Source organism: Colletotrichum fructicola (assembly GCF_000319635.2).
Source record: "Colletotrichum fructicola Nara gc5 chromosome Unknown KSG_Nara_v1_contig01, whole genome shotgun sequence".
Lineage (NCBI taxonomy): Eukaryota > Fungi > Ascomycota > Sordariomycetes > Glomerellales > Glomerellaceae > Colletotrichum > Colletotrichum fructicola.
The window spans coordinates 2,831,565-2,844,924 of NW_027094051.1; the positions used below are offsets into that span (position 1 = coordinate 2,831,565).

General features: G+C 55.0%; 6 protein-coding genes across 6 annotated transcripts; 1 reads left to right on the top strand and 5 right to left on the bottom strand.

Moving 5' to 3' along the window:
- Nucleotides 1-320: 320 nt before the first annotated feature.
- On the bottom strand, nt 321-1,177 carry CGGC5_v000813 (uncharacterized protein; the record flags this gene model as incomplete). The annotated part of the gene is made up of 5 exons (XM_066150721.1): nt 321-330; nt 425-455; nt 509-832; nt 890-919; nt 1,093-1,177. 5 exons carry the CDS (start codon nt 1,175-1,177, stop codon nt 321-323), a joined length of 480 nt encoding a protein of 159 aa, XP_066009941.1.
- Nucleotides 1,178-4,142: 2,965 nt separating this feature from the next.
- Nucleotides 4,143-5,718, bottom strand: CHI1-3 (Chitinase 1; the record flags this gene model as incomplete). The annotated part of the gene is made up of 3 exons (XM_032020130.1): nt 4,143-5,163; nt 5,218-5,316; nt 5,369-5,718. 3 exons carry the CDS (start codon nt 5,716-5,718, stop codon nt 4,143-4,145), a joined length of 1,470 nt encoding a protein of 489 aa, XP_031882715.1.
- Nucleotides 5,719-7,079: 1,361 nt separating this feature from the next.
- Nucleotides 7,080-7,746, bottom strand: CGGC5_v000815 (uncharacterized protein; the record flags this gene model as incomplete). Its single annotated transcript, XM_032020129.1, has 2 exons — nt 7,080-7,131; nt 7,178-7,746. The coding sequence occupies 2 exons, from the start codon at nt 7,744-7,746 to the stop codon at nt 7,080-7,082; spliced, it is 621 nt and encodes a 206-aa protein (XP_031882716.1).
- Nucleotides 7,747-8,248: 502 nt separating this feature from the next.
- rna1 (Ran GTPase-activating protein 1) lies at nt 8,249-9,569 on the bottom strand (the record flags this gene model as incomplete). The annotated part of the gene is made up of 2 exons (XM_032020128.1): nt 8,249-9,319; nt 9,378-9,569. 2 exons carry the CDS (start codon nt 9,567-9,569, stop codon nt 8,249-8,251), a joined length of 1,263 nt encoding a protein of 420 aa, XP_031882719.1.
- A 579-nt stretch (nt 9,570-10,148) lies between these two features.
- On the top strand, nt 10,149-11,346 carry iec1 (INO80 complex subunit 1; the record flags this gene model as incomplete). Its single annotated transcript, XM_032020127.1, has 2 exons — nt 10,149-10,677; nt 10,730-11,346. The coding sequence occupies 2 exons, from the start codon at nt 10,149-10,151 to the stop codon at nt 11,344-11,346; spliced, it is 1,146 nt and encodes a 381-aa protein (XP_031882720.1).
- Nucleotides 11,347-12,304: 958 nt separating this feature from the next.
- On the bottom strand, nt 12,305-12,982 carry CGGC5_v000818 (uncharacterized protein; the record flags this gene model as incomplete). Its single annotated transcript, XM_066150722.1, has 4 exons — nt 12,305-12,588; nt 12,641-12,745; nt 12,829-12,922; nt 12,977-12,982. 4 exons carry the CDS (start codon nt 12,980-12,982, stop codon nt 12,305-12,307), a joined length of 489 nt encoding a protein of 162 aa, XP_066009940.1.
- Nucleotides 12,983-13,360: the final 378 nt, after the last annotated feature.

Genomic DNA, 13,360 nt, shown 5'->3' on the forward strand with positions numbered 1-13,360 from the left:
CAGAAGCGGTTCGATGCGCCAATATGAGAGCGCACAGGGTCGCGATGAGCTCTGGCAGATGTGGACTCAGACCAACTCCTCGAGACTGCGTACCAGTAGAAGAAGGGGAACCGGATGTATTCCGCGCTGCGAAGGGTGTGGAGTAGGGTCGCAGGGAGGGATCTCTTTGGCCAACTCGGAGCGGGCGCAAAGAAGAACAGGCGCAGAGACGATTTCCCGCAGGTTTCCGCAGACGTCTGTGGCAAGTGTCGGGAAGCAGAAGCAATAGCGCAATGCAATCAGGACGTGGAGTGTGTAGCGGAGGTCGAGGTCTCGTAAGGTTACGATAAACTGGAAGGCGCCGTCAGCTTTTGGTGGTTTAGGGAATGGAAGGATTGCATTGGTCGACAACCGGAGACGTCCAAGCATGGAAGTCACAACTCACCGACGGGTCTGGTGGTGGTACTTTTTTTCGCCTTTGCCAATGTTAGATTAGGCGCGAAGGAAGTGAATGGAAACGCAGAGCGACCAAGCCACGGATTACTCAACGCTGTCGGAGGTGCCGTAAGACGAGAGAAGACGTGCAGCGCAGAGGTAGACGTCTCGGGAGGCAAAGGACGAGGGCGAAGGCGAGAGGTGAGGAATGGTAGGTATGGTGAGGTATGGAGGGGAAGAGGTGAAGTTGCTCTGCTATCGCTCCGCAGACGAAAAGATTCGATAGAATCATCGGATACAAGCATCAGCAAGTGGAAGCATCTGATCAGCGATGGGTGACAGGGGGGTCCGGTTCGCTGCGCCGTAAGGGCCCAAGGAGGTACGTAAGGGGGGTTGCTGAGGTGGGCGGAAGTTCTTTCTACAGAGGCAGAGCAGTTAGAGGTACCGCCACTTTGCTCATTTACACACTGCTCACCCGCTTCAAGTGGGAATTCAAGGTGCTGATCTGCGTCGATACGACCAGTGCTTTAGGCTCTTGGTAGGCCGCCCGTCTTACGCAGCAACGCGCCGTCGGCTGGTGCCTGCGCTGGCTACGCTACCATGATAGAAAAGGACGCTAAAATGCGACGCTGGTGGTGATCCAATGGTGGGGGATCGTGGCCCTGTATCCGTCCGTACCTACGAATACCGGCATAAATACAGACTCGCAAATACTGCGGATCGACTTGACGGGACACAGCACACGGGCAGCGAGCCGCCCCATGCTCTGCTCGGCCCCGGGGCATTCCCAGCTGGTGCCCCTCGTTGTTGGACAGCCCACCCACGGCAACTTGGCCATGAACCCTGAATTCTAGCGGCTATTGAGCCCTGTCTGGACCTGCGACGGACTTAATGGAGTTAAGAGTGGATCATCTGTCAGTCCAATATCAAGTTCAGTTTTCTCTTCGATTTGACGTCGCCCGTGTTAGAGATTCCAGAGGGGGGACCGTAGAGTCATGGGATATCGGACGAGCCTAGGCAGCCGGCAAGACAGGATGAAGAGGCTCGCAGCACCCTGCATATATGCTGGTGGTGGCGGCCGTGTGGGTGGCAGGTGGTTGTTGCCGCCGTATTTGCGTGCCGGTGTAATGTCGGTTCTGAATCCTTCCACTTACACGCATGGCACGCACCCCAGGGCCATCGAGACACACAAAAGGGCCTTCTGTGACCATCTGCGCCCCACGCGAATGACATGAGGGGATTCTGGAAAAATCATTAGACACAGCTCTCTCTCTCTCTCTCTCTCTCTCTCTCTCTCTCTCTTTCATTCGTTATCGCAAAGTCCTACATGTTGATCGAGATGGTGACGCGACTCAGCGTCTTCCCAAGTCGCAGTTCCAGTCCGCCCGTTCAGGGCAATATCCGGCGGTATCAGAGGCACCAAAGCGATGACGAAAGCGGGGTGGCTTGGAGGGCTCAAAGTCAAACAATCTCGTGCTAGCCATCCACACAGCACGAGGAGGCATGGCATGGCATGGCTGGCAGGGGCTCTGAAGTGTGAAAGGACGACAGATCCCCGCAAGGCCTAGCGCCCCGGTAAGAGCACCCGCAGGCCGGTGCGTCGTCGTTCCCTCCCGACGTACGGGATACGGTGGCAGGTGCAGCAACTGAAGGGCAAGGGGAACCGCAGCGAAATCCTGCCCCATTTGATGAATGACTTCCTCAGCGCTCCAATCAGCGCCCAGTTTCACCCACAGCAGCCGCACTCCAACTCCCTCTGCCACCACCACCACCACTAACACCATCCACGTTCAACTCGCAGCTTCAACATGCACCAAACATGACTGCAGCAACATCATATCAGTGGCTGACCGAAACTACGACTACACGTCGCTTGCACTTGTTACACAATCAAACGGGCGCGCTTAGAACCGTCAAGAGAACAAACTCCTCCATGCCGATCAACTCGGTGGCTCCGTCACACCAATCACCCCTTCTCTCTCCCGACAAGGGTGCCATACTTTCATGCAACTTCTTTCGGTCGCTCTCCGTATGACTCACCTGTGGATGACACGGCAGCCTAGGCAAAACTATCATCACGGGTATCACAGTCAGTCTGGGATTACCTATTGAACCACTGGACTGAACTATTCCATACCGCCGAAACGAACCTCGTAAGCCGAAGTTGAGCTCTCTCTCTAAGTTCACTGCATTTGTAAGCACAAACCCCGAACACCTGAACCCCGTCTGGCGATGCATTTCAAAGCTACCAGCAACGACATCATCGTGCTCCCGCCAGAGCTGCGGTGTCACGCACACTTCACTCTGGGGAGTGGTCTGTCTGAATCCTCGCCACCGGCGCTTCTCCCTGTCCCATGGGGAAGCACTCCCGCCACCACAGTCCACCGGGTCGAACGGGTCTTTCCGACATGGATTCTTCCCTCAACCTCCGGTTGGACGACGCTTACCCAGTCGTTGAACAGATCCCAGAAGTCTATTCGGACCTCTCCAACTACTCCCTTGTAACCTCAAAGAGGATCTCCCACGCCCCGTCGCGGATGGTGGACGACCCTCCGACTGGCGACCAACCCCAAGGTGCACCTAGTCCCCTGGCAAACCACGCTACCGGCACCAAAGCCAGCGAATTCTGTCCTTTTTGTCAGCGCTAGGCCTTTAAAGTGCTCGGGTGTTACCGAATCCCAGAGCCAATTCCCCGGGCCTTGCCCACGCGCCTCTTAGGCGTTCCTCAGTGTGAAGCGCAGCTTTCGGCAGTCTTCAAATAGAGGCCCTCGCCCGACAACATGAAAGGGTTGACCTCAATGTTCGGAAAACCTCCGCTCCAAGTGTCTATTGACGTGCGCCCGCAGCATGGCATTACAAAAGTCCCCCTAGTTGCAACGGCCGTACTAACATGTGCTGTTTGTGCGTTCGCATGAGCGTCCCTCGAGGTGTTCTGTGGCAGTTTAGTTCTTACAACAGCGGTTCACCAAAGCACGCAACTAATATGAAAGGTCAAGCCAGAAACAAGTCTCGGCAGCTGGACGTGTTTTCACGCATGGACAGCACGCCATATGGTTCATCATGAAGTCTGTTGATCCGCTCACGTTGATTTCCTTCCCAGATGTACGGATCACTACGAGATAACAAGCCTCATGTGACAGTGCCTGATTCTCCAACTCGGTCCCGATCAGAGCAGTTCTCCCCGAGCATTTTGAGAGCCTTGCAGCTGTTTTCACAGACAGGTCGTTTGAACCTGAATCCTATCAGTCTAAGCACCCTTGGCATCCTTGATGAAGGATCAGAAACGCACGGGGCGAACCAGCGTCAACAACTGAACAGCAGTTATTTGGAATCCTGTGTTTCCCCTTGGTGTGGTCCATTGGATTCTCTTTCGTAGGGCCGATGATGTAGATTGTTGGGCTCTCGTTCCTTCCACAAGCTTCGCTCAGCAGCGCGCCTACCAAATCCTCTGGTATTATGCCTTGGCCAAATTGTTGAGAGCTGTTGAGCCACAAAACAAATGAATGAGGTGATGCTATCTTGATCATTTCTTGAATCCATAACTTCAATCTATGTCTTCATCTACTCGTGCCTCATTCTCGTAACTCATTATTGCCCAAATTTGACAAACTCAAGGGGAAGACAAAAACAAACGCAACCAGCCCATTATGCAACAACGCCTCTAATGCCAGAGAAAAAGGAGAGAAGACCAAGAAAAACTCACACAATAAGGACACCTTCGTGAACAATCAAGCGCCCCTGATGTTGGCATACTGACTGCCGGGATAACTCAGCAAGTTCTGCGTCGAGTCCAGCGAGCCCATCCGTCCAGCGACGGCCGCGACGAGGCTGCCGTCCCCCTTCTTGTCGCCAGCAGCCTCCCAAAAGACCGCGCCGCCGAGGCTCTTGCTCTTCATGTAATCCGTCTTGTAGTTCGCGCTTTGCACGTTGTCATACGACACGAGCTCGCGCGAGCTCGAGTCGTAGCTGTACAGCGCGCCGACCTTCTCGTCGAATATCTCCTTGGCGCCCGCGCGCGGGAGGGCGTTGTAGTGCCAGACGCCCTTCTCGATGGAGCCCGCGCCGACGCCGCTGTAGGGCAGGCCGATGCCGTCGGTGTTGAGGAACGAGCGGCCGTAGAGGGGCATGCCGAGGACGATCTTGGAGGCGCGGATGCCCTGGGCGAGGTAGTACGTCAGGGCGACCTCGGTGCTGAACTTGGTGGCGAGCGGGGTGGACGGGTTGAAGAAGACGTTGGCCTGGTGGCCGGTCGTGGTGTCCCAGGAGCCGGCGTAGTCGTAGGCCATGAGGTGCCAGGCGTCGACGTAGGCGTCCATGCCGCGGAGGTCCATCTGCTGGTAGTGCGAGGGCCCCGCGGGGCAGGCGATGGTGAGGACGAAGTGGTAACCGGGCGCGCTCTTGGCGGCGTAGGCGTCGAGGGCCTCGCGGCATGCCTTGAGCAGGGCGACGAAGTTGGCGGCCTCGGTGGAGGAGGCGGGGTACTCCCAGTCGATGTCGATGCCGTCGAAGCCCCAGTCGGCCATGAGCTTGACGGCGGAGGAGGCGAAGGTCTGGCGGCCGGCGGCGGTGGCGGCGACGGGGACGAACTTGGGGGACCAGGTCCAGCCTCCGATGGAGAGGACGACTTTCAGTTTGCGGTTCTTCTTCTTGAGAGCGTACATTTGGCCGACGCAGCCGTTGGCGTTGCCCGCGGTGCTGGTGTCGCCGGGGTAGAGCTTCTGCGTGTCTGAATAGGGGTCGGATGAGATGCTGGGGCTTGTCAGTCTGGTCACGGGGGTTATGTGGGATGATGTTGGAACTTACACTGTACCGTCCGAGGAAATGTCGGCGAAGGAGTAGAGAAGATGGGTGACCTTGTCGGCGGGCAAATCTGATGGTTGATAGTTGGCGCCGTAGACGCCCCTGAACCGGTCAGCTTGGAAGTGAGTGAAAGTGGCAGTGAAAGGGAACGTACCAGTTTGTGAAGTACAAAACATTTCTGAAGCCTGACGCTGGTGATGTTCCTCCACTGCTACCGCCGCTGCTCGTCGGAGGACTAGAGCTTCCTGTGTTTGATGCTGGCGAGGAAGCTACCGGCGTTGGCTTTGAGGGTATTGTAGGCGGGCTTGAAGATACCGGCCTGTTCGATGGGACTGTTGGTGGACTCGAGGCATTTCCGCCACGCTGTGTTGTTCTGGTGACTACTGTAGACACTATCACGGTGTCTGGATTGCTACAGCCGGCCTGGGAAGGCGAACTGTTCATCATGGGCACAGCGCCCACGATGCTGAGGAGGAGAGGCAAGAGAAGAGTCGTTTTGATCATGATGGCAGATCAATGTCTTAAACAGGCTGGTGATGACAAGACAAAAAAGAAAAGAAAAAGGGAGATAACTGAAAGCTGCAGACAAAAGATATAGACTTATTGCGATGAGGCTCTTGAGTCCCCTGGGGGTTGGTGATGGGTGAGACGAGACTCTTCATCGTGAGGAATGTGCCCCGTAAGTGGCACGCTTCACCAACCCCCGTATGAAGCTGCGGCCTGCCAAGGAATGGTGAGGCCTGTTCTGGCTCACCAATTCTCTCAAGCAAAGTGTTCAGAGATCCACGCGGTAATATGCAAGCCATCAATATTCTCAGGTAGCCCGGCCCAAGACATCGGTCTAGACTGTAACGCCTCGGCATCTTGAGGCTTCTCAAGGTTTGTGACATCCAGAACTACCTGACTTTTGTCAGAAAGATGAACCAGCAATTTCAGGCATACCTTCTGCTGTTCACTAGAACTGAGTCAGATGGGGCTCTTTCAATATTGTTCCCAGAATGAACATCGTCCAAAATAAAGAGTCGTGTTCTCTGGGGTGGTACTGTGTTCATCGGGTTAATTTCGAGGTCCAGAGAGTTGCCTCTGGCTGTGAGCGTGTGCCAGTGAACAGCACGGAAATGTACCTTGCCAATAACAGACATCAGGCTCCTTTCTGTGAGCTGGCCGGATCTCCAGGTCAGATGTCACCCAAGATAGACCCAAGATGGAAGAGAAGGGGTTGAGGTCGGGGTTGACAGATAGAATCCTTCAGTCTTCATGGTGGCGGTAGATACCCACTTTTCCAGGTACTGGGACACCCTGAAGAATGAACCCTGCCACAGTGCCACAGCGGGAGCGCCCGGCGCACAGGCGACCTTGGACCCCAACTCGCTCCGCTGGCAGCTGCCATCCTGTTCCGGCACATTCAATCTCACCACCTTCTTGACCAGGTGATTTAGGTCAGCTGGTGTTGCAAAACGAGTCACCCTTTTGAATAGATCTGAAGAAACACGGCAATGTTAACATGAAGGCAGACTATTGAGGGGACAGGAAGCTTGGAAGACTCAGCATGTGAGAGCTTCAAGTCCACTTACACAGCTCTACATGACCAAACTACAAGCGTATTTGCGCCACTCCCGGGCACGATATCTTAGCTGACAATGGCGCACATTGTCAACGCTGAAATTACTTCAATTCAACTCACACTGGTTGGTTGGTTTATGATTAATTTATTCTCAAAAGTTCCTTAATGTTGACTCAAATCTCTCAGGACAGAACATGGAATATTGAGACCAGGAGCAACTGAACAACCATCTCCATATTACAAAATAAAATTCGTCGACAAGTCGTGAAACATATCATGAACCGCCACTCACAACTTTCCATCAGTTTCTCTCTCCTTTCAGCTCATCTTTGGACGCAACACTCATCGCAGGTCTAGAACATGTCAGCAATGCCCCTGAACACTAACCGCTGAACTTACACTGCTTCCATCAACTCCTTGCCTTCAAGCCCAAGCGACGTCGAGCCCGCCGTCACAACCTCCCCCTCCACCCCATCGGCAGCTTTCCCCTCGAACCCCATCAACGCAGTAGGCATCAGAGCAAAGGCCCCAAGCAGCCCGACAGACGCGAGCCACGCCGTGCCGTCAGTCTCCCGGATCCAGTCCCCGTAGCCCTCCTCGTACAACACGAGCCCCAGCAGCGCCTCGGCCGCGAACATGAGGACAGCCGCCAGCCCGCCGAGGGCGAGCCTAAACCACGCCACGCGCGGGATCTCATAGACAACGACGACATAGCGGGCCCAGACGACCCCGACTATTGCCTGTAGCGGGATGAGCATAAGCTCCGCTTCTGACGTCGTGAGGTGCTGCTTGGACGCGGGTAGCAGCAGCTCTGGGTATTTGCAGATTACCCATGAAAGGAGCGCGCTCGTCGAGAAGGTGAGGAGGAAATAAGTCCAAGCGATGCGGACGATGAAGAACGCGAGCGCCACGTCCCAGAGTATCTCAATAACCGAGTCCGTTGTCTCGAACAGGTAGTGGCCTGTCATATTGGTTCAATGTGTGCTCGCAATGTAAGTTTTGGTGTGATTGGTGATGTTAAGTTTATTGCTATCAGTATAATGCAGTCTCTAGGAACAGACGCTGTTCCCATTATATGTAGACATTCTTGCTCACGCAATTTATTTGCAATGCTCTTGTGATATGGCTGTGCTGAAGACGGCCAGATGTGTGGGGTGATCGTGGAGTGATGACCGGGGAGCTGCGGGATGATGCACCCCAAACGCACGAGGGAACCTTGTACGCGCATGCCGCGAGGGCGCAAAAGTTGCTAAGCAACAAGCAGGCAGCCTCTCATGCGGTTTTGCGCAGCCATAACTCGACATATGCGAGTTCGCGATGTATCTCGCAGGTCGTGGGTGGTGTTTGGGGGGTAGAGGGTACTGGGGGGATGAAGTGTATTTTGGGGGTATCGTGTCTCCGCGTAATGGGGCCTTCCTCTTGCGTTCCGCCTTCTAAACTAATAAACCAAAGGGATTCTTTCTTCTGATTCTAAATTCCCGTCTTCTCCAACTTCTTGGCCAGGTCGTCCACCTCCTTATCCTTGAGCTGGACGGTAGGCTGCTCCTGAGCCTCCTCGGCCTCCTTGACGAGGATCTCGGCCCTCTTCTCGGGCTCGAGCTCCTCCTCCTCATCCGACTCTTCTTCCTCCTCCTCGTCGGAATCCTCCTCTTCCAGGTCGCTGAGGCTGTCAAGACCCCATGCGTCCTCGTCGATAATGTCACCACCGAGCTTCTCCTTGCGCTCCTCGAGAAGCTCACGGATGGCGACGACGGAGGGATCTTCCTCTTCGAACTTGTTACCGTTCAGCTCAACCTTTTTCAGAGCAGGCAGAGAGTCGGTAGCGGCGCTGGCAATGCCCGTGAGAGCCTTGGCGGTAATGTCGTTGAACTGCAGACGGAGAATCTCGAGCTTGTCCTGGTTGCCCTTCGCAAGAGCCTTGGCAACGAGAGCGGTACCCTTGGCAGTCAGGTAGGCGTCGTTGAGGCCCAGCTCTTGCAGATGCGCCCAGTTGGGGAGAACGCTGGCGACGGCCTTGGCGCCGGAAAGGGTGAAGGTGTTATCCTGAAGATCGAGGATGCGCAGCTCGGTCGCGTGGTTCAGACCCTCGCTGATAAGATGGCTGATCCCCTCCTGACGGATGCCGTTTTGGACCATCTTAATCTCCTTGATCTTGTTGTGGAGGCTGAAGGCCTTGGCCCAGGCCTGCATACTGCCGTTCTCCAGACGGTTGCGACCGCAGATAACGGTCTCAAGGTCTGGGACCTCCTTGCCCTCCTTTCTAGCCGCCTCTTTCTTGGCGTGCAACTCAGAGAGCGCATCCGCGACCAGGATACCAGCATGGGGACCGAGACCATTATTGTTCAGGTAAAGGTGCTGCAGGGGCACGTGGGCAGCCAGGAAGGCAACGACGGGAGCCTGGGTGTTGATGCCGAAGGCATTGTCGTTAAGGTTAATCGTGTTGAGCTTGGGAAGGTTCAGGATGGAAGTCAGGAGGGAGGAGAGCGCCTCGGGAATCTCGCTCAGGAGACGTCCAGTGAAGATGTCGGAAAGGTCAGCGGACTGGGTTTGGGCTCGTCAGCATGCGCGGTTAGAAATAGCGGAGGACCGGTGAACTGACTTGGAGGTTCTTCTTGGTGGCCAAAACCTCTCCGAGAAGCTTGCAAGCGCCGACTCCCAAAGTGTTTCCAAGGAACTTGACTTCCTCCACATCGGTAGAGCGCAACTCGGCAATATGGGGCTCGAGGTCAGCAGCAGTGTCGAGCTTAAGACCCTTTCCCTCAAGGGAGAACACCTTGCGCGTGGTCGCCATGATTATTCGGTGCAAAGAGGAGTGTTTTGTAGTGCTAGGAGCAAGCAGGCAGCAAATGCGCAAAATGAGTGTCTGTCTGGGTTGTGATGGTGGGGGAGGGGCCTAAACAAAATAATGAAGGATTTCGAGACCCCAATTTACAGGGGGTGTGCCTGGGCTGCGTCGTGGGTGCCTGGCAGCTGAGTGGCTGACACTGGCATGGGGATGTCTGCCACCTGGCCCGCAGCTGGCAGAATCGCCCCGGAAATTCGCAGCTGGGAAGGACTGGACCCACTGGGTGAGCTCCGTGAGCCACGGTCGTCGCGATCCAGGTGCAGGCGCAAACACCATTAAGGTTGTCAGGAGCACCCTTTCGACTGACGTGACTTTTCTCCAGCAATTGCTTTGGTGCTGGGCTTTTTCTCATCTCTGCACGAGCATCTTTGTCTCTTGCTGCAAGTTTCAATTTCTCCAGCACAACTACAAGGAACGCAGTTCAACCTCTTCACCCTAAAATTAATCTCACGCGGCCATCACATACCAATTGGTACTGTTTTCTGCATCCTTCGAAAGAGCTTTTTTGGCATCAAACAGCACACAATGGCGCGCCATTCCACACCGCCCGAGTCGCCTCTTTCCTCCATGGATAACACGGATGCTTCCGACAACGAAGCTCACGATTATGAGGATGAATCTCTTCTCCGACCTTCGAAGCGACAGAGACTAGGAGCAACCTCAACGACATCCCCTGCGCCTGCACCAGTCCAGGAGCCCGAGCCCGAGCATGAGCCCGAAGCCGAGGCCGACCCTCTCGAGGGCCTGTCGGACGTCTCTTCGGATACATCAGGTGACATTCCCAGCTCGCCCATCAATGCTAGACTCGACGAAGAGGACTTCCAAGAGCAGGTCACTTTCTGCGCATGGGAAGGCTGCGACGCGGGTGACCTCGGCAACATGGACAAGTTGGTCGAGCATATCCACAACGACCATATTGAGAGTCGTCAGAAGAAGTATACCTGCGAATGGAATGGATGCAACAGAAAGAGCATGGCCCACGCAAGTGGCTACGCGTTGAAGGCACACATGCGCTCCCACACCAGGGAGAAGCCCTTCTACTGCTACCTCCCAGGTACGTTCATCTCGTCGAGTGCCATACAGACCATCAACTGACTTGACCACAGAATGCGATCGCTCGTTTACTAGATCCGATGCCCTGGCAAAGCACATGCGAACCGTCCACGAGACAGAAGCCCTTCGTCCCTCCGACCCTGTACCCAAGTCGATGCAGGCAGGTCCCACAGGCAAGGGCAAGCTCAAGATTATTCTCAAGACTCCCCAATCACATGCCGCTGGCCAGGATGATGCCATTGATGACGGCGCAGACGATGATGAGCTTTCGGCCGATCTGTTCACACCAATGACCGAGGAACTTGGCTTCACCAAGCAAGAGCTGGACATGCCTCTCGAAAGGCTCTACACGCTTTGCAGACATCAAGTCAAGTGGGCGCAAGAAGAAACAGCGAATCTTGCAGAAGAGGTCAAGTACTGGGAAGAGCAGTACAAGGACCAGTGGAGAGAGAAAGAGGTCCTGCTGTCCCAAGTTGTTCAGAGCGAGGTCGACTGGCACAAGCGCAAAGCGGCGGTACTTTCTGGGGCCGCAGATGTACAGCTTTCAGGAGTCATCGAGAGCCAGGAGACAGCTGCTACAAACGGCGATGGCGCGGAATCTCGTAAAGCATCACCGGCCGAAGAGACGCTGGCGAACGGAACCAAGTCCGAAGTCGCAGCAACCAGTTAGAACCACCAATGCACTTCAAAGAGTCACCTGGATGGCTCAGATGGGGGGTACGGAAGCAAAGGCGATGACGAGGATGGCGAGGCTCAAAATGAGAGCGTTGACGAGAGCGATGACAAGGAGACGGGCAAGTTTCCAAGAACCCATCTGGACAAGGGCGAGCCGAAGGTTCCCTGTCGTTCTTGCGGAAAAGAGTACTCTCTCGGTTATCTGGCTGTGACACATCCACAAGTCTGCGAGGGACCCGTCACACTGAAGACCAAGAGCTGGCGAATGTTCCTAGCCCCAAGGGCCTGCGATGGCTGCAGAAGATGGAAGATACGGTGCTCTTCCGCCCTCGACGCCGATGTTTGCACTCATTGTGTTAAGCGCGGTTAGGCTTGCAACATGGGTTTGACGCCTGATAGGCGCATTGACGGCCGCACGACAAGATATGAACACCCAAATACTCCGCCTTCCATTATCTCATAGATGTCTGCAAAGGTCTACAGAAGAATGATATGGCGGATTCTGAGGTTCTGTAAGCACGAAGATGGGGATATGAAAATGCCTACGGTCAGTCGATAAGGAAACCAGACACGTGGGCCAGAGGGGTCTAATTTGATTTCGAAGTGGTTCCTCAAAGAACATAGAGAGCAACGTACATGCTCGTTGCACCTCTCTGAGTGGGGTTGGGTGTCTGCGGGAATGGGGCTTGCGGGCTAAGAAAGGGGCGTTTGGCGTATTGTACACTAGAGGAACCTTTTTTTGAGTGAACAAGCAGTAATTTGCTATCTGCACATGGTGCCTCTATGGCTGCCGTTGAAGGCAAAATCTAGGTGATGGGTCCCTTAGTTCGACATGAACTCACTACATCGAGCAAAGGTTATACATCAGGTCCAGGTATATGCAGTGCCCTAGATCTCTCATTTTCTCTACAGCGCGCCACATAGGAACGCTGTCATAAGACGCATGACTGTCCCTACAGGCCCTTCTTCTTCGACTTGTACGACTCGGCGTTCTTGAAAGGGAACGAGCTCGTGTCCTTGTCGTAACCCTTCTTGCTCCGGCGCGACTTGTCACCAGCGAACATGAGGCAGTACAGCCCGAACACGGCAAAGACGGTGCTGCCTAGGCAACCCAGGACGAAGGCCGTCTGGTCAGATCTGAGGTACCGGCTGTAGCAGTAAAAGGCGGCAGAGGCGTGGTGAAGTGATGTGAGGACCACTGCGGCGTTGGCGTACGGTGATATCGTTCCTTGAGGTGCTGATTGTGTGTGAGCATCCCATTGAAGGGCTAGAAAACAAGAGGGACTGACTTTGATCTTCGGATGTCAGGGGAACTGCTCCCGAGAGACACACCACCAGGAGGCCCAGAGTGAGGAGAGCGAAGCCGAGGGATCGGGCAAAGTAGTCCTCGAGAGCTGGAGCATTTAGTTAGCGGAGAGCTCTTGGCATAGGGATGGAGAAGGCTTGCAGGTAGCAGTGGCCTGGTAGTCATCAGGACGGAGGAGGTTTCCGATGAATCTCGGCCAGAAGATGAGCGGGATGGCCTGCATGGAGAGCCAGCCCAAGTTTCCGAAGCTATAGCTTGATACCGCCTTTGCAGGTCGTGATCAGCAGGTGTCTGTCACCTCGGAGGAGTTGTCACTTACGTCCATTGTGAATAGTGAGAAACCAGTGCTTCAAAGTGAGTGTGTTTAGGACAGTAGCAGCAAGTTCTTACAAATTACATGAAGCTCTCTTGAAGTTATCAGTTGAGGCGACTTCAGCTAACAACGTACGTATATACTTCCAGCGACGTCATTGGACTGGAGACCCGGCCCGGAAGAGACGCTGCGCGCGCGTCCCCCTCCCCCTGCCAGCCGGTCTCCCAGCTGGGCATGGGGCGAACACGTACAGGACCAGGCTCCCTGTCACCGCGTCGCACCGCCTGAAGAACCCCCCTTGTCACTCTCTGCCTCCCCAGGGTGCCTCATGCCGGCCGATGCCGCGGGGCTCAACTCCACTAAATTTTTCTTCCCAATCCGCCACCCACA